Source organism: Salmo trutta, chromosome 18 (assembly GCF_901001165.1).
Source record: "Salmo trutta chromosome 18, fSalTru1.1, whole genome shotgun sequence".
Lineage (NCBI taxonomy): Eukaryota > Metazoa > Chordata > Actinopteri > Salmoniformes > Salmonidae > Salmo > Salmo trutta.
The window spans coordinates 37,789,861-37,814,384 of record NC_042974.1 but is presented as its reverse complement, the minus strand read 5'-3'; the positions used below and the strand labels follow the sequence as shown (position 1 = coordinate 37,814,384).

The window sequence follows — 24,524 nt, the reverse complement described above, 5'->3', positions numbered from 1 at the left end:
ACTTTTGTGAACTATTTACAGACAAATATATACAAATGAATACATATAGAAGCAAATCAGCCTGAATATCAGGACGCACAACTGCAACAGGTTTCGAGTCGACTACTAATTCATACGCAAATCTGAAACGGTTCTTTAGAGATTGCAACCCCTCTGTCCTCTATGTTCATTCCACATGGACCTATTGACCCAGCTGTGGATACGTACTACAGACTGGTGCATAAAGACATATCCAAGTTGGAGGCCTCTATCCCCTATTTCAGGAATAACTTTACCCGTTCTGAGAAACAAGCCCTTAAATCTCCAGAATGCCACCTCCATAGTCATCTGCCCAGCGGACATGGGAGGCGCTGTTACTTTACAAGACTACACTGTCTATAAGACTGAAGTACTCAGGCAACTGAATGATCAAACGTTCTAGAAGAGACGCATTACAAACAAAACAGCTTTTGGCTGTAATCGACTGTCACAGAGGGCATGCAAAATGGTGGTATCACCAAAAGAGAACACAGATTATTGGTGCGTAAAAACAGCTCCACACGAGTAATCTACAATCTACATCCCCAAAGGGACAGGACGAATCTTCTTTGCGATATCAGACCAGGTTTGGCAGAAGGCATGAAGATCTCTACTCAGCTTCAAATGCCCTGATTTAATAAAAATGCGTCTGTATTGTGACACATTTGTTTACCAAAGACCAATTAGACATTAGTTTTCCCGCAACTATTTCCCGCTAATAAAAACAACTCCACACAACGGTATTGTCCATATCATCCATGCACACCTCAGACATCTTTTGCCCAGTAGGTGGCTTTTGACTTCTGGTAGCTTGAAATGTTTGAAATAGCCTTATCAGTCTGCATCAGCCTGCACAAAATAGTAAGGTAATAATTGTTTATTATTTTTTTTATTAATATTATTATTGCTACTGCTGTATGAGGCTATAAAACTGCCACAGCAAGTTGATCTCTGCAATGCAAGGATTTATTTTGCAACCATCCGCCAAATCCATCCATTACGCATGGTTCCCCTCTAAAGCACTGCTTCTCGAGGATGCATTCCAATCATCAAATTAATAGGTTAAAATCTAATTTTATTTGCCACAGGTGCGGAATACAACAGGTGTAGCCTTTACTGTGAAATTCTTACTTACGAGCCCTTTCCCAACAATGCATAGTTAAAAATGACAAAAAAATTCCGAACATTTTCAAATAAAAATAGAAAATAGTAACACAGTAGACAACAATAACAAGGCTATATACAAAGTGTACTGAGTCAATGTGCAGGGGTATGAGGTAGTTGAGGTAATATGTACATGTAGGTAGGAGTGAAAGTGACTAGGCAATCAGGATAGATAATAAACAGAGTAGCAGCAGTGTACTGTATGTGAAGAGTGTATACTTGTGAGTGTTTGTGTGTGTTGGAGTGACAGTGTAAGTATGTGTGATTGTGTGGGCAGAGTCCAGTGACTGTGCATCGAGACAAATTGTCAGTGCAAATAGTCTGGGTAGCCATTTCATTAACAGTTCAGCAGTCTTATGTTATGGCTTGGAGGTTGTTGTCATCGGTGCTATTGAAAATCAGAGAGCTTCCTTAAGTTTCAGTAAACAATTAGCACACTCTTTAAAGATTAAACAAAGTCATCATCTTTTTATTTAGGTGATTTAAAGTATTTTGATATAACAAGTTAAACCTTTCAATTGAATTCCTATCACAAACCTATTTTTGTATTCTGGTAGGCTAATAAAAACATGTTGTTTGCAGCATGAACCAGCCTATTATCTCTGAAGTTCATTAATGTATTGGCGATGAATACTTTAGCTGTATGTTTAGGCTACTCATATAGGCCACTTCTCTGCCAGACTGCACAATATATCTAGTCCGACCAGTAAGTGCGGTCTAAGCAATTCCCTTATGAAATCACGCTACCTCCCTAAATTGGTTCTATTGATGTAAAATGTCTGTTTACCTCTTGTGTTGCACACATTTAATTCTAGCTCACAATCAAGGATGGCTGTGTATTCCCTCCAGCAGTGGTGAAGTGTAGACTATGTAGCCTTGTGATACTGTCCTACTGGACTCTGTGTCGGTCCCTACTTAAATGTAATAGATTTTTGAGAAATAACAGACACACATGGGGGTGGCTTCATCTAAATGTATTTAAAATGTTTGTAATCAAGCTTTTACATTTGTGTTTTTTCTGTCTATATAATGATAATATTTTTTTATTTGTAGGGTGCATTTCCCATGCTCAGTGCACATGTGAAGCTTGTTGGTGCTTGCTTGTGTGCACAAAATGTTTGACCGCTGCAGTTTGACATGATTTATTCCCCTTTATTTATGAAAAGGAGCTGATACTGTCCTTTATTATTTACATGTATATGTTTTAGCTTAATTAAATTGATTTATATTATGGTGTTTCTATTCCAAGAAAAGCAAAAATACATTTTACAGTAGTCTATGTATTGCCTACCTGAAACATCTATAATACAATACCTTCAAAATAGAAACTACATATCCTATTGTTAGAAAGTAGAATATAAACTAGATAAAGGTTACTGTAGGTGGGGTAGGCAAAGAAATTACAACCGAATAGAAGAAATGAAAAATGCTAGGGAGAGCATGCCCATAGCTTGCGGCTGAGCAGTACCAGAGCGAAATTGGACCGGGAGAGAAGGCCGACACCATTTTTTAAAAATCTGCTTGAATTACGCTCTGCTCCTCCCTCCACACTCACCCACTTACATGCTCTGGCATTCAAAAGCAGCCCTGTTTTAGGCTATCAAAGAACTAATGAATAATCACATTAATGGAATCAATGAATGAATGGCTGTAGCAAACCATTACATGGTCTGAGAAGCTGCGTAACAAATGAGAGCTAATTAGACTAAATAACTCTTTTTTTACTAAGTCGTTCAAACAAGATACGAAGTAATTGGAATGAGATACTAAGTCGTTCAAACGAGATACAAAGTAGTACAAACAAAATAATTCCAAGAGTACAGTAATAGGTACAGTAATAGAAAATGTCAGAGCAACGTCAATGTTCCAACCTCTCCAGCTCTCCCAATTCCAAATAGAATAGCCCACATAGCACCGCTCTTCTCCCCCTCACACTTCTGCCACCTCTAACATCACACACGCAAACAGTGTCTGGATATTTGCAGATCTCTGTCTGAACTTTAAGAACTGAGAATGGGAAAAAGCAAGCGAGAGAGAGATGGATAGAAAAGATGGCGAGAGGATGAACTGCAGTAGGGAAGGATTCCGAGAGAAAGAGAGAGACAATAATAAAGAATTACTAAGGACACAGAGAGAAAGATTAAGGGAGTTATGTAATGGAATATTAGATGAGAGCCAGATAATGAGCGATAGAATAATAGAGGGAAGGGGACAGAGAGAATAACAGAGAGACAGATAGATAGAATAATATAATGATCCAGATAAAGGGAGAAAGAAATGCTGAATTCTCTGTGGGGTGAGCTGCCAAAATACTTTAAGTTTTGACGTTTGAGTTTGTGTCTGCTTTGTCAGCAGTTGATGCAGAGCTGCAGATGTTCTGTCATTAGCAAAGGTTGGTTGGTGGTGATTTTTGTTTTTCTCTCTAAGGAGAGAGATAGATATGTGGGTATGTTGAATTTTAATGTAGCTTAGCTCTTCATTGATTATGAGGTTGGATTGGATTGAATATTAATATTAACCTCACCTCACTCAACATTGGGGCTCCTGGAATGAACACATTATTTAATAACGACAAACTGCCAAATACCAACTGATCCACTGCTATAATCCAAACTTCAAAACCCACTGGGGATGACCTACAAGCTCATAGAGTTAATAGGGTCTACTAGTCATGTCTAGACTAGAAACTGTTTTTGTATCTTCATTAGAACCCAACGACTCAGAAATAAGTTCCACTCATGCAGTTTTTGAATACCAACTCACCCTAGTAGATTATTCATTTGTTATTGTATTGTTCTTTTCCTGATACAGTAGTGGTAACTCTCTCTCTCCTCCCCCAGCCTGCTCATGCTGCCCAGTCCGGGAGGTGTCACTGCCACCAGAGGACACCGTCACTCGGGGGGGACAGACGAACGCACCACGACAAAGCCACACAGACCTCATGGAGAGGACAAGGACACAGCCAAGCCGTGAGTACACCTACAGTATATATACCTGGAGAGTTGAGACCTAAATCCAGTTTGTCTCCAATCTGTCCACTACTGCGTGCTATAGTCAGTCATCATGCCAGTCCATCACCTATAGCCCCCACCCTCACACTATCCTCCCATTCAACTTTCTCTCTCACCTATCACTGGTACTACATTGCCCAATCCCCCCTTCCCACTCCCACCCCATCACCATTGCCCTATATGGTGGAACCACTTGATGGATGGTGAGACTGACTGTGTGCTTGAGACAAGCCGTCAGCTCTCAGCCATGTACAGGTGTAGTGACTTCTTCTTTTTTCATTCATCCTCTGTCTGTCTTAATCTCACTTAGTCTTTCCCCATTTCATTATTCTATTTCCCCGTCTGATATACCCTCTCTCTTTCTGTTGCTTTCTTTTCATCCACTGTTACATTCAGTTGTGTAAATGGTTTTGCTTCTAACTCTTTGTAGGGAAACACAGTCGATAATGATAACTTTGACATTGTCCAAATTGCTCTGAAAGGTTAGGAGGAATATAGTGAAGTGGTTTATGATGAGAAGAGGAAAAAAGAAGAGCGTAAACAAACAGAAATCAGATGACAACCGCAGGGTGTTTCTCTCTTTTTTTTCTCTTTATTTCACACAGTATCAAAGTTACAAGTTTCACACTGTTTAGTTTTGCACGTTTTATGCTGTACTGCAGATTGCACTTCCCATCCTTTCTGCATCTGTCCTTTCTCTCCTCCCTCTCCCTCTCTCTCCCACTCCCTCCCTCTCTCCATTCACAGTTCAAAGGGCTGCTGGAGCAGGTGGAATATGTGGTTTATCTTCTCCTCTGACCTTAGTTCCCACCACTACTGTGAATGTGTGACATCCTGTGGCCTGCCTACTAGTCCCTCTATATGGGTTTACCCAATGCATTACACTACTGCTGTCCAATGACCAGGATGTTGTTTGGGCTTTTAAATGTCTAAACTGTTATGGAATTGGAGAATTTATATACACCACACTTTGATGAATTTAACGTAGTCCACTGTAACTTCGGAAGATATGAAGGGTACCAATGTTATTAGATATAACTCTTAAGTTCCCATGGCTTAGTTGATACACTGTTAGCTAGGGCTGGGGCAATGTATTGAATGACAGATCGTCTCATCGTCCTCTCCAAACATTGTGGCGCACGGAGGGGGCGGGAAGAACCATAGACATTAAAACCAGTAGGTAGTGATAGCGCTGACATCATCCACGTAATCTTATGGAAAACTCCCGAAGGCTCATGAAGCCGGAAGTATTAGAATTTGAAGCGTGCCATATTGCTGAATAGAGCTGAAAGGCACCAACAAGTTGCTACGGATCATGGTGAAAGTTTCCGTAACTAGCAAAGGATCATGGTAAATGAACAGTAGTCGTTTTCATCCTGCCTGGGAGAGTCAACCAACCAGGCTCGAGCCTCTTCGTAGCCTGCCGGCCTGTGATTGGTCTGTGTCAGCAAGTGGTCCTGTGTGTCGACAAATGTAGTAGTCAGAATGGATCACTATTTAATTAAATATCTAGAGTTGTAGCAAACTTTTTAATAATTCAGTCGGGATCGAACTTGATCATAGTTTTAGAGCACAAAACGTCCGTACATTTTTGGGGGGTTTGGCCGTTCTGGCGATCGTCATTTACATACTTTACGCTTTCTAGGGCAGACCAGGAGTTTTTGCACTGCTGGGTTGCTACAGTATGCAGTCACTAGCAGAGCTTGTGACTTCGCGCTCCATACCGGACACTGGGTGCCTGCGAAGAACACAATATAAAGGACACATAGGTTATACCAGAACTGTGATTTAGTGCATAATGTCATTCTTCTTATTTAAATTGTTACAAAAGCCACGAAAACAATCTCATTAAATCATTGTTCAAACAAAAGTGTTAGACCTAGTTACTTTTTAACCGAGTCCAGGCTGCAGAATGATTTTCAAATTGGGGGAGCTATGTTTCTCTTGTCCATAAAAATACTCTGATATAGTTATATTAGCCTACCTTTAAAAAAATAATATTATAGCCATATCAAGTGTAGGCTATTATTATTTCAACTTGATCATCTGGGTAAGCGCATTTGTGACATTCTTTCTTCCATTAAGCTACTTTCCGACAGTTTCAGACTGTAAAAAACAACAAACGAATGTGACAGGATTTCACTTAGTAACTATAGTATAACCTGCCTTAGCTAAATCAGAAAAAAAACCAATGGCTGACTTGGTGGGAAAGAAAGCACGTCTTCGCCTGTTTGACAGTTCTTCGGTTTCAGGCTGAGTGATAGAGGTGAGCCAGAAGACCTGACCCAAATCACTTGCAGAATATGCTAAAAGCTTATCAGGGCAAAGGATGGACAGACCTCAGACCCCGTCATCCTGCTGAGTTCGCTACCCGGGGCTGAAGATGCTGCTGGCGTTCCTTGATATAAAGGATGTTATAAATCATTTTACTGTATATTTATAATTTGCACAGTTAAATTGGCAAAAGGCATAGCCTAAGAATAATAGGCTAATTGTTTTTTACCCTAAGTGTTATAAAGAATGGTATTGGCTAAATAATTGATTTTATCTGATAGTTGTGGACTTTTATATAAATTCACCATTTGTAAGCTATTCAACAACTCCGACAAATACCCCCCCCCCCCCCCCCCCCCCCGCTTATTGGAAAGACTGCTGCGGGGAGTTTAAGCCCGATTGCCAGTTGCTCAATTCAAGGAAATAAATTAACACTTTGACAATATTATAAATATTAGTTTATGCGTTGGCAAAGTAAGTTTACAGCAACTTTCATTGACGTAGCCTATGTGTAAGCCTATATTATTGTCTGTTTGGTTTGTAAGGAGGGATTTTCTGACTGCACAATTTATGTTGCCTACACTTTGGTCAAGTAATGCAGAAAGGTATCAGGTTTGTTTAAACTTCCTATTCGATTAGTCTATCTTCCAATTGTTTGTTCTCTGTCGTTATTACAGTACTATGGTTTAAATTAGGCTACTCAAACAACTTTATGAGATGGAACTCTGTTAGGCCTATAGATTCATTCGATGGTTGATCATGATTGGGGGAATAGGGAGAAAAAGGGAAATTAAGATTTTGAAACAATAAGCCAGATAAAGGAATATCTGCTGCAAAAGGCCCATGATCATCCGACATTGGAAAGGAGAGGAATGTGGGGGAAAAACACATTAGGCCCTATCTGACATTTTGCCCTGCTTTGGTACTCTCCTCTCTTTCTACAAACTAAATTATTCTCTTGCATTATGTTAAAGGTCCAGTATGTAGCTTTGTGCAATACCAGAAAAAATCCACATAGAAATGAGAGTCATATATTACATGATTAAAAGTATGTGAACACCTGCTCGTCAAACATCTCATTCCAAAAGCATGGGCATTAATATGGATTTGGTCTCCCCTTTGCTGCTATAACAGCCTCCACTCTTCTGGGAAGGCTTTCCACAAAATATTGGAACATCGCTGCAGGGACTTCCTTCCATTCAGCCACAAGAGCATTAGTGAGGTTGGGCACTGATGTTGGGTGATTTGGCCTGGCTCACAGTCAATGTTCCAATTCATTCCATAAGTGTTCGATGGAGTAGAGGTCAGGGCTTTGTGCAGGCCAGTCAAGTTCTTCCACCCCGATCTCAACAAACCATTTCTTTATGGACCTCTCTTTGTGCACGGGGGCATTGTCATGCTGAAACAGGAAAGAGCCTTCCCCAAAATGGGCGGCAGCGTAGCCTAGTGGTTAGAGCGTTGGAATAGTAACCGAAAGGTTGCAAGATCGAATCCCCGAGCTGACAAGGTCCAAAATCTGTCATTCTGCCCCTGAACAAGCCAAATCTGTTCTGAGGCTGTCATTGAAAATAAGAATGTGTTATTTCCTAGTAAAAGAAAAAACTGTTGCCACAAAGTTGGAAGGACAGAATCCTCTAGAATGTCATTGTATGCTGTAGCACTAATATGTCCCTTCACTGGAACAAAGGGGCCTAGCCTGAACCATGAAAAACAGCCCCAGACCATTATTCCTCCTTCACCAGTTGCCACTATGCATTGGGGCCTGGCATCCACCAATCCCAGATTCGTCTGTCGGACTGCCAGATGGTGAAGCATGATTCATCACTCCAGAGAACGTGTTTCCACTGATCCATTTTTTTGCGCTACGCACTTAAGCACTCGGTGGTCCCGTTCTGTGAGCTTGTGTGGCCTACCACTTCGCTGCTGAGCCGTTGTTGCTCCTAGACGTTTCCACTTCACAATAACAGCACTTATAGTTGACCGGGGAAGTGCCAGCGTGTATGCGCCTGGCCCGCCACAGGAGTCGCTATTGCGCAATGGGACAAGGACATCCCAGCCGGACAAACCGTCCCCTAACCCAGACAACGCTGGGCCAATTGTGCACCGCCTCATGGGTCTCCCGGTCATAGCAGGCTGCGATACAGCCCGCTACTCCCAGTCCCATGGAAATTTCCTCCGGCTCTTCAGTGAGTAGCTCCTCTCCACTCAGGAAGAGTTGGACGTGGCTCTCATCCCCTCTATTCTTATGGTAGGTGCTGGGAACTTTACACACTGTAAGAAGTAAAAAATTAATACAGAGACATACGACATATGAAGGTTAGCCACTGGGCACAGACATCAATTCAATGTCTATTACACATTGGTTCAGCGTAATTTCAATGAAATGACGTGGAAACAACATTGATTCAACCAGTGTGTGCCTAATGGGTAATCAAGTCATACTTCAAACAGTAAGTTAACAACTGAGCATACCTTACACAGTATTACTACTAACTTTGCATTCATTTATTTGCCATGCTGGGAAATACGTACCATGTCTGTGACATACAGCCCACTTGGATCTTCTTTGAGGAAGTAGGGGAGGAGCAAAATGGCTGCAGTGACCTTCAGACGTTAAATTGGAGGGTGTGTAATAAAAAGGCTGGATTAAAGTAAATATAATTAGAAGGGCTGCATACTGTAAAGGCTACATGAGAAATGTCATGACAGATTATTGGGACCGAGGTCAGAGGAGCAGACTTAGTCAATTACATAACTAGAGATGGTCTTGTTATGCTGCTGGAAATGTGATGGAATAAACAATGTGGGAATAAACTATCAAAGCCAGATTATTATGGTCTGGGTAGGCACAATTGTGTAAAAAGGTTATTAGTGTGTGAGTTAATGTGAGTAGGAAAATGGAAGCCTTCTTATATATCCCTTCCCTGTCTGGTCTCTCAATGAGGAATACTTTTGAATGAGCGCTGTGCACACATCCATGTATTGCCAGGTAGTCAGGCACACTATATATACAAAAGTATGTGGAGACCCCTTCAAAATAGTGGATTCAGCTTTCAGGTGTATAAAATTGAGCACACAGCCATGCAATCTCCATAGACAAACATCAGCAGTAGAAGGGCCTTACTGAAGAGCTCAGTGACTTTCAACGTGGCACCGTCATAGGATGCATTCTTTCCAACAAGTCAGTTCGTTAAATTTATGCTCAGCTAGAGCTGCCCCAGTCAACTGTAAGTGCTGTTATTGTGAAGTGGAAAAGTCCAGGAGCCACACTAAGATTGCTATGCCAAGCGTTGGCTGGAGTGGTGTAAAGCTCACCGCCATTAGACTCTGGATCAGTGGAAACGCGTTCTCACGCTATATCATCTGGCAGTCTGACAGACGAATCTGGGATTGGCGGATGCCAGGAGAATGCTACCTGCCCGAATGCATAGTGCCAACTGTAAAGTTTGGTGGAGGAGGAATAATGGTCTGGGGCTGTTTTTTATGGTTTGGGCTAGGCCCCTTAGTTCCAGTGAAGGGAAATCTTAACGCTACAGCATGCAATGACATTGTAGATGATTCTGTGCTTCCAACTTTGTGGCAACAGTTTGGTAAAGGCCCTTTCCTGTTTCAGCATAACAATGCCCCCTTGCACAAATGAGGTCCATACAGAAATGGTTTATCTAGATCGGTGTGGAAGAACTTGACTGGCCTCCACTGTGTCCTGACCTCACTGTGCTGTGCTGTTGTGTGCTGCCAGACTCCGGCAGTGCAGTCAAGTTCAAATATGCTAAATCTTACATCATGATGTCATCACCATCGATGATTACTTGTCAAATATCGACGATGGCTGTCAAACATCGTCGATAGATGATGCAATCGTAAAATCGCCCAACCCTACTGTTAACTCAATGCAGTGATTAGAGTGACATAGAGAGAGACAGTGTGTTTGTGCGTGCATGGAGGTGCAGGATAGATAGAGTACAGAGGCAAGGAGAAGATGGCTCTGAACAAAGGGCTTAGTAAACAGGGGAATGGCCTCATTAAAACAAACAAGCAAACAAGTGCTGGCAGGAAGACTAATCGAATGCAAAACCTTGTGTTTCATCAGACCAAGACAAGAGGCTAATTACTGCTACACCCCCCTCTGTCTACCTCTCTCTCTCTCTCCTCCTCCAACTTTCTCTCTTTTATTTTTCTGTCTCTCTCCCTTCCTATTTCTTTCTTTCTTTCTCTAAGCTGTAATAAGACACAATGCTCTTGTCATTCTGTCAGCAGGTTGGTTGTAGAGGGAGAGGGAGCAAGAGAGAGAGAGAGAGAGAGAGGCAATGACAGAACAGTTTGTGTCCAGCATTCTAATCTAGAATGATGGGTGGTTTTCACAGAGAGGTCCTGACATTAGTCCACTATACCTCCTCTCTCTCCCACCCCCAGAGATTCCACACTCACTGCCCTACCCACAGCTACCACCAAAACTCTACTTTGAAAATCAACTTCATAATATCAGACAGGTGCAAATGTAATTGTGAGAACTACCAAAGTAAAAAGTAATGTACAGACCTTGGTTGTATGTCTTGTTATTATCCTCAGTCTAACTGAAAGTCTTTCATGTAGTGGATGATTAGGTGAGTTAAAGTAAGATTTATCAAGCCAGCCATGACATCCTTCAGGACACTGCTAGCAGAGCTGCTAATGCCTTGACAATTTGTAATGAGCAATGACAACATGCTCCTCAAATAAGGACTCACACCAGCTTGTAAGATGAAAGGGAAAGCTAACGCTTTACTAGCATAACGGCTTATGTTTTGCTAACACTTCATTATGAGAAAATCAACAACAATATGCACAATTTATGAATGCTTCACACTGACATGTTAAGGGTGCTAATGACATCATGATGAAAGTCAAATCCATCTAATAACTCTGGTAGAGTTCAAGGTAGTTTATAGAGTTAGCCTACTTGTGTGTTTGATGGCAAGGGAAACTTTCCATACAAAACACCATAATGATTATTGCTAGTTCTTTGCTCGTACTTCCTAATGAAAGAGAATTCCATACTCCTCACATAAAGGGTTCCCCCTAGACCTGTCAGAGCTGGGAAGTAGCTACGTCTTCACACCAGAATGTAAGATGAAGACAGGAACGCTCGCCCTGAGCTGAGACAGCCCAATGAAAATTCCAGCCACTGTCAGTGCTAGGCTCTCTTGCCCATTTCAAATCTTCCTTTCTGCAAATTAAGCCGTGGCAGGTGGCAGCATAGAAGGGTCCTGCTGTAATTGTGTAGTACAGAAAAAACAGGGAGGAAGTCGATCAGAAACCTCATTTTTCCTCCACTTCCCTCACTGCGGTTGTCTCTGAAATTGCTTGGGCATCCCAGAGAGTCCAGTCTCTCTCACTCTATGCCTATGCGTCCCTCTCGGTTTGAGGAGATGTGGCCAATTTAAGAGCAGGACCAAACAGTCAGGAGAAGGAGATTACCTGTTGACAGTCATCTCTGGTTAATGAAGAGCCTCCACTCTTCTTCTACACAGGATGCTTTTATCTTATGCACAGTTTGGGTTTGTTCAGGTGGGATTGAGACGGTTATTGAGGACAGGCATTCACCCTCACACACAGACAAACAGTCGGTCTGATTCTTCAGCGCTAAATGTAATAGACTTTGGGAAAGAGAGTGAGTGAGAGAGACCGAGATGGAAAAGAAAGGAATGAGATACTGGAGGGAGGTTCGCATAAGAACCTCATGCATTTTCATTTGTATGCCTTTCTAAAAGGGAATATGTTTGCATTAATATCCTAGAGCAGGGAAATAGAGAGGAAGAGGTAAGCATGGTAACAGTGTGTGTTTTTTTCAAGCTCGTTGATGTCATACTTCCTACTCACACACTTGCTCACAACATTGCTAGATGTCTTGTGGAGTTCTGGGATTGTGTGTGTGTGGGGGGGTGTCTTTGTTTGTATGACAGTGTGTGTTCCTGTTTATATGTGCTGTTTGTGTACTGTATGTGTGCTGTATGGTGACTCTATACTCTCACATGTATAGGACCTGTTTCTATATGCATGTACAGTAACAGTCCAAAGTTTGGACACACCTACTAAGGGGTTTTCTTTATTTTCACTATTTTGTACATTGTAGAGTAATAGTGAAGACATCAAAACTATGAAATAACACATATGGAATCATGTGGTAACCAAAAAAGTGTTAAACAAATCAAAATATATTTTATATTTGAGATTCTTCAAAGTAGCCACTCTGCCTTGATGACAGCTTTGCACACTCTTGGAAATCTCTCAACCAGCTTCATGAGGAATGCTTTTCCAACAGTCTTGAAGTTATTCCCACATATGCTGAGGACTTGTTGGCTGCTTTTCCCTCACTCTGCGGTACAACTCATCCCAAACCATGTCAACTGTGTTGAGGTCAGGGGATTGTGGAGGCCAGGTCATCTGATGCAGCAATCCATCACTCTCCTTCTTGGTCAAATAGCCCTTACACAGCCTGGAGGTGTGTTGGGTCATTGTCCTGTTGAAAAACAAATGATAGTCCCACTAAGCGCAAACCAGATGGGATGGCGTATCGCTGCAGAATATTGTGGTAGCCATGCTGGTTAAGTGTGCCTTGAATTATAAATAAATCACTAACAGTGTCACCAGCAAAGCTCCCCCACAACATCACACCTCCTCCTCCTCCATGCTTCACGGTGGGAACCACACATGTGGAGATCATCCGTTCACCTACCCTGCGTCTCACAAAGACACGGTGATTGGAACCAAAAATCTCAAATTTGGACTCATTAGACCAAAGGACAGATTTCCACCGGTCTAATGTCCATTGCTCGTGTTTCTTGACCCAAGCAAGTATCTTCTTCTTATTGGTGTCCTTTAGTAGTGGTTTCTTTGAGCAATTCAACCATGAAGGCATGATTCACGCAGTTTCCTCTGAACAGATGAGATGACTCTGTTACTTGAACTCAGTGAAGCATTTATTTGGGCTGCAATTTCTGAGGCTGTTAACTCTAAGGAAATTATCCTCTGCAGCAGAGGTAACTCTGGGTCTTCCTTTCCTATGGCAAACCTCATGAGAGCCAGTTTCATAATAGCGCTTGATCATTTTTGCGACTGCGCTTGAAGAAACAAAGTTCTTAAAATGTTCCACATAGACTGACCTTCATGTCTTAAAGTAATGATGGACTGTCATTTCTCTTTGCTTATTTGAGCTGTTCTTCCAATAAATAGGCCTATCTTCATCATATCTGCTGCCTATACCACGCCTACCGTCACAACACAACTGATTGGCTGAAATTAGTTAAGAAAGAAATTCCACAAATGAACTTAACTTTTAACTGTTAATTGAAATGCATTCCAGTTGACTACCTCATGAAGCTGATTGAGACAATGCCAAGAGTGTACAAAGCTGTCATCAAGGCAAAACGTGGCTAATTTGAATAATCTAAAATATATTTTGATTTGTTTAACACTTTTTTGGTTACTACATGTTCCAATATGTGTTATTTCATAGTTTTGATTTCTTTGCTATTATTCTACAATGTAAAAAATAGTACAAATAAAGAAAAACCCTGGATTGAGTAGGTGTTTTCCAAACCTTTGACTGGTACTATACGTCAAACCTCCTTTGTCTTTTCTCTGTGCAGGGTTTGCTGCCCACCCCCTTCTTCTCCCCCGGACAGGGTCCGCCCCGCACCAGCATGCCCCAGCGCAGACAGAGTGAGTCACTAACTCAACCTCCCCCCGGCCCCCCGTTGCCTTGTCTGCTTCCATTATCCCCTGTCTCTGCCCCCCTTCTCTCCATCATTACTCTCTTCCTCTATGTCATCTACCCATTGCTTTCATCAGTGAAGGGGATGAGTGGTGTTCAGTTCATTCACCTGAACAAAGTGTGTGTAGGGAAATCAGTAGGTAACATGGTTGAGTAAGCAAAAGCAGTGGGTAGTTTTTGTAAATTGACTTGGATCGTTATCTGACACACCTCAGCATAAAGTAACAAGCCTAGTTAATTACTTGGATGAGTTTATGACACCCGAATCAAGACTTCGTCTTTTATCTACAGTACAATTAGTACATGGTAATAGTGAACAGTTGGTTGTTTATCATTTACTTTTAGCAAGTTCTTGAGACATTTTCATTTAAAATGAAGCAGACTAGCAATCACAGTGTGTAATGTCCGTCGTCAAAGGTAGACCAAGGCGCAGCGTGAGTTGGGTTCATCTTTCTTATTTAAAGAAAGACACTGTGAACAAAATAAACAAACAAATGACGAAACAGTCCCATCAGGTACACAGACTTAACAGGAATCATTCACCCACAAAACCCAAAGGAAAAACAGGCTGCCTAAATATGACTCCCAATCAGCAACAACGATGTACAGCTGTTCCTGATTGGGAGCCATACCCGGCCGAAACAAAGCAATCCCAAACATAGAAAAACAGAACATAGAACGCCCACCCATGTCACACCCTGGCCTAACCAAAAATAGAGAACAAAAAACCCTCTCTATGGCCAGGGCGTTACACAGTGCAAATGTTGCCATTCTGTCCTACCAAACCCCACTACTATGTTTTCTGCTGATGAACTGAGGGTGACAGAGAAGAGGAGAAAAAAAGAATGATAAATAAAGAGAGAAACTACATTATTTTGATGTTTCTCTATGGGGCGCTGGTTGGGCATCATCCAAAGCATAACAGTAGGGAATGGGGGCGCATTTCCACAACCACTGCAGTCTATTGGCTGTGTTTAATTAGATTTGACAATAATAATGTGGCAACCCCGCTGTCAATCAAACGGTTGCATTTGTCGGGTTTGGCATCATTGACGCTTCAAGGTCCTAATTCAACTAGAGTCTTAGAACAGAGAGAGAGAGAGAAAGAGAGATATGTTCTAATGTAATATGCATGCAGGCATGTCATTAAAACATTGTGGAATTCAGGAGAGAGAAAAAAGTAAAGGGCAGAGTCAAGAGAGAAGTGAAGTGACTCATGTTTCTCAATGCAGTAATGTTGTTGTGGAACTCCTGTTGTCAACGCTAGGCGTAAACAACTCAGTTGGGGTTTCTTGCTTGTACGATATTCAATATTAGAAAGGAGAAGTGTGGGTAGGAGTTAGGATCACATGAATACAGTAGATGCACTGGATAGCCAAATGCCCTGGCGATTGAGCTTGTTTGCAATTAACCATTTAACCCTTGAATTCAGGTGTGATGTAAGTGTGTCTGTCCTTTTCTGTGCCTGATTGGGAGACTGAGTCAGTATGATGAAGTGGTCAAGGTACTGACCACTTCATGTCATCACTCATTGATGCAAGTGCTCCTTTTCAGCTACCCAACTCTACCAAACTCTGTTAACCCTGTTTTAACAGTGTCTGTGCATGCGTGCATGCATGCGTGTGTCCTAGATGCGTGCGTGCATGTCTGTACTGTGCATATATGTAAATGTGTGTGTGTGTGTGTGTGTCTCTCTTCCTCTGTCAGTCTACTTTCTGCTACTGTGTCTCATCTCCTATCTCTCTCTCATCCCATCTATAGAATGATTTCAGTGCCAATTTTATTTGAATTGCATAATTTTGAATTTGTATAAGGATATTGAATATTAATTTAATATATGTGGATTCGTAATGTACAAATTGAATCATTGATTTCATAAATTGAAGAGCGTACTATAAATTTACTCCGCAGCTAGCTTGATATTTTTAGATAGCTCAAACGGTTAGTACATTGACAAGGAGGGTGGTCATGTGTGTTTGCGAGACAGAGGTCCTGAGTTCGAGAAGAGTCTTAGCTCTTTTTCATAATTGCTTATAGCCAACATTTTTGAAATTCTAGCGTCCCCCAAAAAATGTAAATTCAACATGCCACATTGGCTTCAGAATCCACCAGAAGCTTGTTTTCCACAGAACACGTTTGATTCTATCTGTTCTCTACCATTCCTGGCTGGCAAAGTACCAGGATGTTGTCTCAGGTTTTGAATCTGAATTTAAAGACCTGAATTTGAAAACTGAATCTGAATGCATCTGAAAAGTTGAATATATGAAATGTTGATAAACCTGAAATGATAGTATAATGACTCGCTAGGCGTGGCTGATAGGAAGGCATCGAGGAGGAACAGACAGAATTCCAACACACAGGGGCACAGCATAAACCAGGGTAGGCTGGCATATTTATTCAAAATAAAGGTTCACAAAGCTGGTTCTCAAACATTAACTGAAAACCCTCTCCCACTTTACTTAACTGAACCTAGAGTTAGCCTTAACTTTAAATAAAACAAGCTGGGCTGCTACCCAGCTTACCAACTTCACTTGTAGTCTGGTCACTTCTTGCGGAGAACCCAATGACCAGGACTTCAAACAAATGCCTGTAGGGCTCAGCCTCCGGCGTCCACCAAGGGCTCCCCTTGTGCTGTACTACAGCAGCCCCTTAAAATGTGCAGTCTAACGAGGCAGAGTGGCCTCAGGTCTGGGCGTAGCCCTGCAGCCTACAATGCTGGTTGTGGGGCTTGACTGAAACTCTAAACAGTGGCTTTCCCCGGCCACGTCACCGAGGGCGCCACAATAGTTTGTAAACTTGACAATTAATGCAAAAATTATCAAAGACTCCAGTCACCCAAGTCATAGACTGTTCTCTCTGCTACTGCATGGCAAGCGGTACTGGAGTGCCAAGTTTAGGTCCAAAGGCTCCTTAACAGCTTCTACCCACAAGCCATAAGACTGCTGAACAATTAATGGCCACTCGGACTATTTGCATTGACCACCCCACTCCTTTGTTTTTACACTGCTGCTACTCGCTGTTTATATGATATCTTCCATATTGAAACGGATATATAAATATTGAATTTAAATATTAAATTACATTTAAATATAATTTTTAAACTGAATGCAACATTCATTCAGTTTCAAATCATGAAAGACAAGTTACATTTACGAATTCAATGATTCAATTGTGCATTACAAATACCAAAATATTACTTTCAAATTCAATATCCTAATACAAATTTAAAATGAATTTTTGTTGGTACTGAAATTACTCCATACCATCTCTCTCTCTCCTGCTCTTGGAATGCATTGTCAATGTTTTCTCCCTCTGCCTTTCCCACAATGCCTTTGGCAAGGAGTGGAGCATCTAGTGCATTAAATCACTGCCAAAGCGTCGTACAGTAAGCGTTTCCGATTACATTTACATTTAAGTCATTTAGCAGACGCTCTTATCCAGAGCGACTTACAAATTGGTGCATTCACCTTATGATATCCAGTGGAACAACCACTTTACAATAGTGCATCTAAATCTTTTAGGGGGGGGGTTAGAAGGATTACTTTATCCTATCCCAGGTATTCCTTAAAGAGGTGGGGTTTCAGGTGTCTCCGGAAGGTGGTGATTGACTCCGCTGTCCTGGCGTCGTGAGGGAGCTTGTTCCACCATTGGGGTGCCAGAGCAGCGAACAGTTTTGACTGGGCTGAGCAGGAACTGTGCTTCCTCAGAGGTAGGGAGGCGAGCAGGCCAGAGGTGGATGAACGCAGTGCCCTTGTTTGGGTGTAGGGCCTGATCAGAGGCTGAAGGTACGGAGGTGCCGTTCCCCTCCCAGCTCCGTAGGCAAGCACCATGGACTTGTAGCGGATGCGAGCTTCAACTGGAAGCCAGTGGAGAGAGCGGAGGAGCGGGGTGACGTGAGAGAACTTGGGAAGGTTGAACACCAGACGGGCTGCGGCGTTCTGGATGGGTTGTAGGGGTTTAATGGCACAGGCAGGGAGCCCAGCCAACAGCGAGTTGCAGTAATCCAGACGGGAGATGACAAGTGCCTGGACTAGGACCTGCGCCGCTTCCTGTGTGAGGCAGGGTTATACTCTGCGAATGTTGTAGAGCATGAACCTACAGGATCGGGTCACCGCCTTGATGTTAGTTGAGAACGACAGGGTGTTGTCCAGGGTCACGCCAAGGTTCTTAGCACTCTGGGAGGAGGACACAAGGGAGTTGTCAACCGTGATGGCGAGATCATGGAATGGGCAGTCCTTCCCCGGGAGGAAGAGCAGCTCCGTCTTGCCGAGGTTCAGCTTGAGGTGGTGATCCGTCATCCACACTGATATGTCTGCCAGACATGCAGAGATGCGATTCGCCACCTGGTTATCAGAAGGGGGAAAGGAGAAGATTAATTGTGTGTCGTCTGCATAGCAATGATAGGAGAGACCATGTGAGGATATGACAGAGCCAAGTGACTTGGTGTATAGTGAGAATAGGAGAGGGCCTAGAACAGAGCCCTGGGGGACAGATAGGTCTAGAAAGATGAGAGCAGAGGAGAGAGAGTTAGCTTTAGCAGTGCGGAGAGCCTCCGTGACACAGAGAAGAGCAGTCTCAGTTGAATGCTCAGTCTTGAAACCTGACTGATTAAGATCAAGAAGGTCATTCTGAGAGAGATAGCAGGAGAGCTGGCCAAGGACGGCACGTTCAAGAGTTTTGGAGAGAAAAGAAAGAAGGGATACTGGTCTGTAGTTGTTGACATCGGAGGGATCGAGTGTAGGTTTTTTCAGAAGGGGTGCAACTCTCGCTCTCTTGAAGACGGAAGGGACGTAGCCAGTGGTCAAGGATGAGTTGATGAGTGAGGTGAGGTAGGGGAGAAGGTCTCCGGAAATGGTTTGGAGAAGAGAGGAGGGGATAGGGTAAAGTGGGCAGGTTGTTGGGCGGCCGGCCGTCACAAGACGCGAGATTTCATCTGGAGAGAGAGGGGAGAAAGAGGTCAAAGCACAGGGTAGGGCAGTGTGAGCAGGACCAGCGGATCGGATGATCGGAGGATCGGATGTCATCAACCTTCTTTTCAAAATGGTTGACGAAGTCATCCGCAGAGAGAGAGGAAGGGGGGAGGGGGAGGAGGATTCAGGAGGGAGGAGAAGGTAGCAAAGAGCTTCCTAGGGTTAGAGGCAGATGCTTGGAATTTAGAGTGGTAGAAAGTGGCTTTAGCAGCAGAGACAGAAGAGGAAAATGTAGAGAGGAGGGAGTGAAAGGATGCCAGGTCCGCAGGGAGGCGAGTTTTCCTCCATTTCCGCTCGGCTGCCCGGAGCCCTGTTCTGTGAGCTCGCAGTGAGTCGTCGAGCCACGGAGCAGGAGGGGAGGACCGAGCCGGCCTGGAGGATAGGAGACAGAGAAAATCAAAGGATGCAGAAAGGGAGGAGAGGAGGGTTGAGGAGGCAGAATCAGGAGATAGGTTGCAGAAGGTTTGAGCAGAGGGAAGAGATGATAGGATGGAAGAGGAGAGAGTAGCGGGAGAGAGAGAGCGAAGGTTGGGACGGTGCAATACCATCCGAGTAGGGGCAGAGTGAGAAGTGTTGGATGAGAGCGAGAGGGAAAAGGATACAAGGTAGTGGTCGGAGACTTGGAGGGGAGTTGCAATGAGATTAGTGGAAGAACAGCATCTAGTAAAGATGAGGTCAAGCGTATTGCCTGCCTTGTGAGTAGGGGGGGAAGGTGAGAGGGTGAGGTCAAAAGAGGAGAGGAGTGGAAAGAAGGAGGCAGAGAGGAATGAGTCAAAGGTAGACGTGGGGAGGTTAAAGTCACCCAGAACTGTGAGAGGTGAGCCATCCTCAGGAAAGGAACTTATCAAGGCGTCAAGCTCATTGATGAACTCTCCAAGGGAACCTGGAGGGTGATAAATGATAAGGATGTTAAGCTTGAAAGGGCTGGTAACTGTGACAGCATGGAATTCAAATGAGGAGATAGACAGATGGGTCAGGGGAGAAAGAGAGAATGTCCACTTGGGAGAGATGAGGATTCCAGTGCCACCACCACGCTGGCTCGATGCTCTAGGGGTATGCGAGAACACGTGGGCAGACGAGGAGAGAGCAGTAGGAGTAGCAGTGTTATCTGTGGTAATCCATGTTTCTGTCAGCGCCAAGAAGTCTAGGGACTGGAGGGTAGCATAGGCTGAGATGAACTCAGCCTTGTTGGCCGCAGACCGGCAGTTCCAGAGGTTGCCGGAGACCTGGAACTCCACGTGGGTCGTACGCGCTGGGACCACCAGGTTAGAGTGGCAGCGGCCACGCGGTGTGAAGCGTTTGTATGGCCTGTGCAGAGGGGAGAGAACAGGGATAGACAGACACATAGTTGACAAGCTACAGAAGAGGCTACGCTAATGCAAAGGAGATTGGAATGACAAGTGGACTACATGTCTCGAATGTTCAGAAAGTTAAGCTTACGTTGCGAAAATCTTATTGACTAAAATGACGAAAATGATACAGTACTGCTGGCTGGTGGAGTAGGCTAGCTAACAGTGGCTGCGTTGTTGACTTTGTTTGAACGTGTAGCTGGCTAGGTAACCTCGATAGTTTCAGTACTACACATTGTCATGATACAAAAGCAACTTTGTAGCTAGCTAACATAACACTAATCAAGACGTTCCTTTGTAATGTATTTAGTTTCTACAATGCTGCTCGTCGGTAATAGTTGGCTAGGTATGGAACAATGGCGTCGCGGGGGACGGAAATAGCTGGCTAGCTAACCTCGATAATTACTAAACTACACAATCAAGCTATGACAAAGACAACTATGTAGCTAACTAGCCAACACTGCACTAGTCAAATCGTTCCGTTGTAATGTATTAGTATCTACAGCGCTGCTAGTCGGTAAAGGTTGGCTAGCTAGCAAACCCACTAGCTAGCAGTGGGTTTGATGACTAGGTGTGTTGACTAAGTCTGGAGTCTGGACAAGGCGTCACGTCGCGGCTGGCTAGCTAACCTCGATAATTACTCTAAACTACACAATTATCTTAGATACAAAGACAGCAAAGACAACTATGTAGCTAGCTAACTAACACTAACACTACACTAATCAAGTCGTTCCGTTGTAATGTAATAGTTTCTACAGTGCTGCTAGTCGGTAGAGGTTGGCTAGCTAGCAGTGTTGACTAGCTAGCTAGCAGTGTTGACTACGTTAGGAGGACGAAAAAATAGCTAGCCTCGATAATTACTCTAATCACTCTAAACTACACAATTATCTTTGATAGCTAAGAAAAATTGCTCAGATCAAACAAACCAAACCGTTGTAATGTAATGAAGTGTAATATTACCTGTGGAGCGAAGCGAAGTGCGACTGCTCGCTCCGGAAGTACAATTCCCGATCCCTCTAACCTCTACCCACCTGCATGCTGGCATGGCATGACATGGCACAATGAAAGCATGCCAGTGTTGATGTGCATCTGCATGCCGTGTGTTGATTTTGGAGTCTACCTAGTGTTCCTGCCAGACCTGCGATAACTATAGTTTTTAAATATGCTTTGTGGAAAGTAACTATTTTATGGGGGGAACAAATAATTACTTTGGAGGTGACTATTTTAATTAAGATCCCAAAAAATTTATACTTTTGAAAACTATTTGAATACAGATCTCAGAAAGCAACAACTTAAAAAAATATTTGAATACAGATCTCAGAAAGTGAATACTTAAAAATAATATTGTATTGAATGACTTTAACTAATGGTGGGTTGTGTCCAGAACAGAAACTATTGGATTAGCTGCCTTCAACTAAAGGCAGGGCTGTATCAGGAACTGCCTAAATAGAATGAATAGAGCAAAAATGTATATTCCATTCTATCTGACAGAAGTTCATATGTGATGCACACAATATATTTATATCTCAACATTCTCAGTGAATTGATAGTAATGTGTTTATTTTTGTTTTTCATCCATAGCCACAAATACAGCCTTCCAGCCCCAGCCACCACAAGCACCTCACCCAAGAAAGACTAGTAAAAACAGCCCACACCGAGGACCACAGTGACCCCCAGAGAGGGAGGAGGACCAGGGGAGATGGATCCCACTGCACAGACTCTGAACCACCCGCTGGAAGCCTGGCCATGGGTGTGGACACTCCACCAGTGCCTGACCCAGAAGAATTGAGTGTGCTGCTTAGCACCCAGCTCAACATCCATGTCAGAGAGGGGCCTGGAACCACCCCCAGTCCCACCCAGGGGCTTGCTGCAGCCAGCAGCCCAACCCCAGGAGCTCTGTCCAGGCCAGAGGGAGGGCAGCGAGCCTCTCCATTGGGGCCACAGGGCCCTGGCTGCCCTCGAATTCTGCAGCCTCCACGCCTCCACAAGCGTGTGTCCATCCCGGCTCTGCCTCAGGGGGGCACTAATGGCTCTCTTCTTCGATCGGGCTCTTCAGCGCTGCTGGCCAACCACAGGACCAAGCAGCTGCCGCCTCCCTCCAGGGGCCTGACCTGCTTCAACTCTGGTCCCCAGGCTGTGAGCCCGTCTCTGGACCACGGGGTGCTCGCTAAGCCCCGCGCTCTGGGGGTCAGGAGGGACCTCGGGAGAACCAGCCCTCCTAGCCCTAGTCTGGAAATGCCAGACCTGGGACTGCTCAGAGCCAGAGTCCTGGTTCCCCCCAGCCTCTCATGCATCCCCATGCCAAAGATCCACTGAAGAGTTCACATAATCAAACATGACATGTTATATACTGTATAACATCCCTCCTCTTCCACCTCCTCCTGGTTCCTGCTCACCATGTGTGTGTCCATATGTGCGTGTGCCCACAGCTCCTTATGGACATTCAGGAACTGCCCTTAACTATTGTTCGAACTTCTGCTGAACTGAACAGAATATGTAGCATAGTCGTGTCTTAAAATTTACAAAATGTAAAGGTACAGTGCACATCTATTCAAAATGGCTCCCACAGGTTATGACTGAGATACACTGAAGGACTGTTTTATCCTTTATAAAATGTCCAGTCACTTGCTTAGCAGCCTTTTATTACACATTGTCTTATGCAGAAAAAGAATGACTAGCATTCATAGTTTCTCTTTGCTAATCTCTCACATGTACTGTACATGTTTTTTTAAAGAATGTTCCACTCAACTCTACTCAAACTCACATGGGTCCTTCCATTGAAACAGCAGCACATGGTTTGACTACAGGCTTACATGACCTCAGAAATGTTCAATTCCTCCCAGAGTGTAAAAAATAGAATGAAAGAAAAAAAGCAGATTGGGGAAAGAAATAAGGAGTGGAGTTTTCTGCTTAAACAGGAAATGGGTTGAAAGAACAATCGTTCACTAGAAAGTTTTAAGTATTTCCTCTAGAGTATGTCCTTCCACTAAACTCCCTGATGTACCTCTTTCAGACCAAGTGACAGGCACCACTAACTCCCTGATGTACCTCTTTCAGACCAAGTGAAAGGCACCACTAAACTCCCTGATGTACCTCTTTCAGACCAAGTGACACGTACCACTAACTCCCTGATGTACCTCTTTCAGACCAAGTGACAGGTACCACTAAACTCCCTGATGTACCTCTTTCAGACCAAGTGACAGGCACCACTAAACTCACAGTGAACTCCTGAAGCCTGAGTAACATAGGTTTACCATATAGTATCTACTAGATAGTTTTGGTTCGGTAATGGACTGATTAAGACAACATTATTGAACATCACTTCATTACATTTAGGCTACTTTAGATACTATTATTTAAAGATTTAGCACCCATAATTCGACCACAAAGGATTAAGATAACTTTTTTTTAAAGTACGCACATACAGTCACACAAGGAATCTTTGCTCAAGCATAAACACAATTACAACTCTCGCACAACTCCCCTGAATAAAACACAGTTCATCTTGTAGTCCTGTTCGATCGTGTGTGTGTGTGTGTTTGCGTGAGACCAGGTTTCCATCCAGCCTTTTTATGCAAGTAAAGTAAATGTCAGATAAAACATTTCATGACAGGAATGATAAAAACTTTCCAAATGTCAACAAAACTAAATACGCTAGACAAGATGGGATTATTTTGGGTCGGTAAAATTAATTATGTGAGAAATGTCTGTTGACACACTTTTATGCCAAAATATGTACAGTTGAAGTCGGAAGTTTACATATACCTGAGCCAAATACATTTAAACTGAGTTTTTCACAATTCCTGACATTTAATCCTAGTAAAAAATTTCCTGTCTTACGTCAGTTAGGATCACCACTTTTATTTTAGGAATGTGAAATGTCAGAAAAATAGCAGAGAGAATGAGTTATTTCAGCTTTTATTTCTTTCATCACATTCCCAGTGGATCAGACGTTTACATACACTCAATTAGTATTTGGTAGCAT

The 24,524-nt window shown here is 43.2% G+C and overlaps 1 protein-coding gene across 2 annotated transcripts in view; it reads left to right on the top strand.

Moving 5' to 3' along the window:
• Positions 1-24,271, top strand: part of LOC115153262 (uncharacterized) — a 42,438-nt gene extending 18,167 nt beyond the window's left edge. For both annotated transcript variants that reach the window (XM_029698515.1, XM_029698514.1), the window contains exons 6-7: positions 4,023-4,151; positions 22,121-24,271. In XM_029698515.1, the coding sequence (XP_029554375.1) occupies positions 4,023-4,151; positions 22,121-22,855 (864 nt within the window). In that variant the 3' untranslated portion in view covers positions 22,856-24,271. The remainder of the gene's footprint in view (positions 1-4,022; positions 4,152-22,120) is intronic.
• Positions 24,272-24,524: the final 253 nt, after the last annotated feature.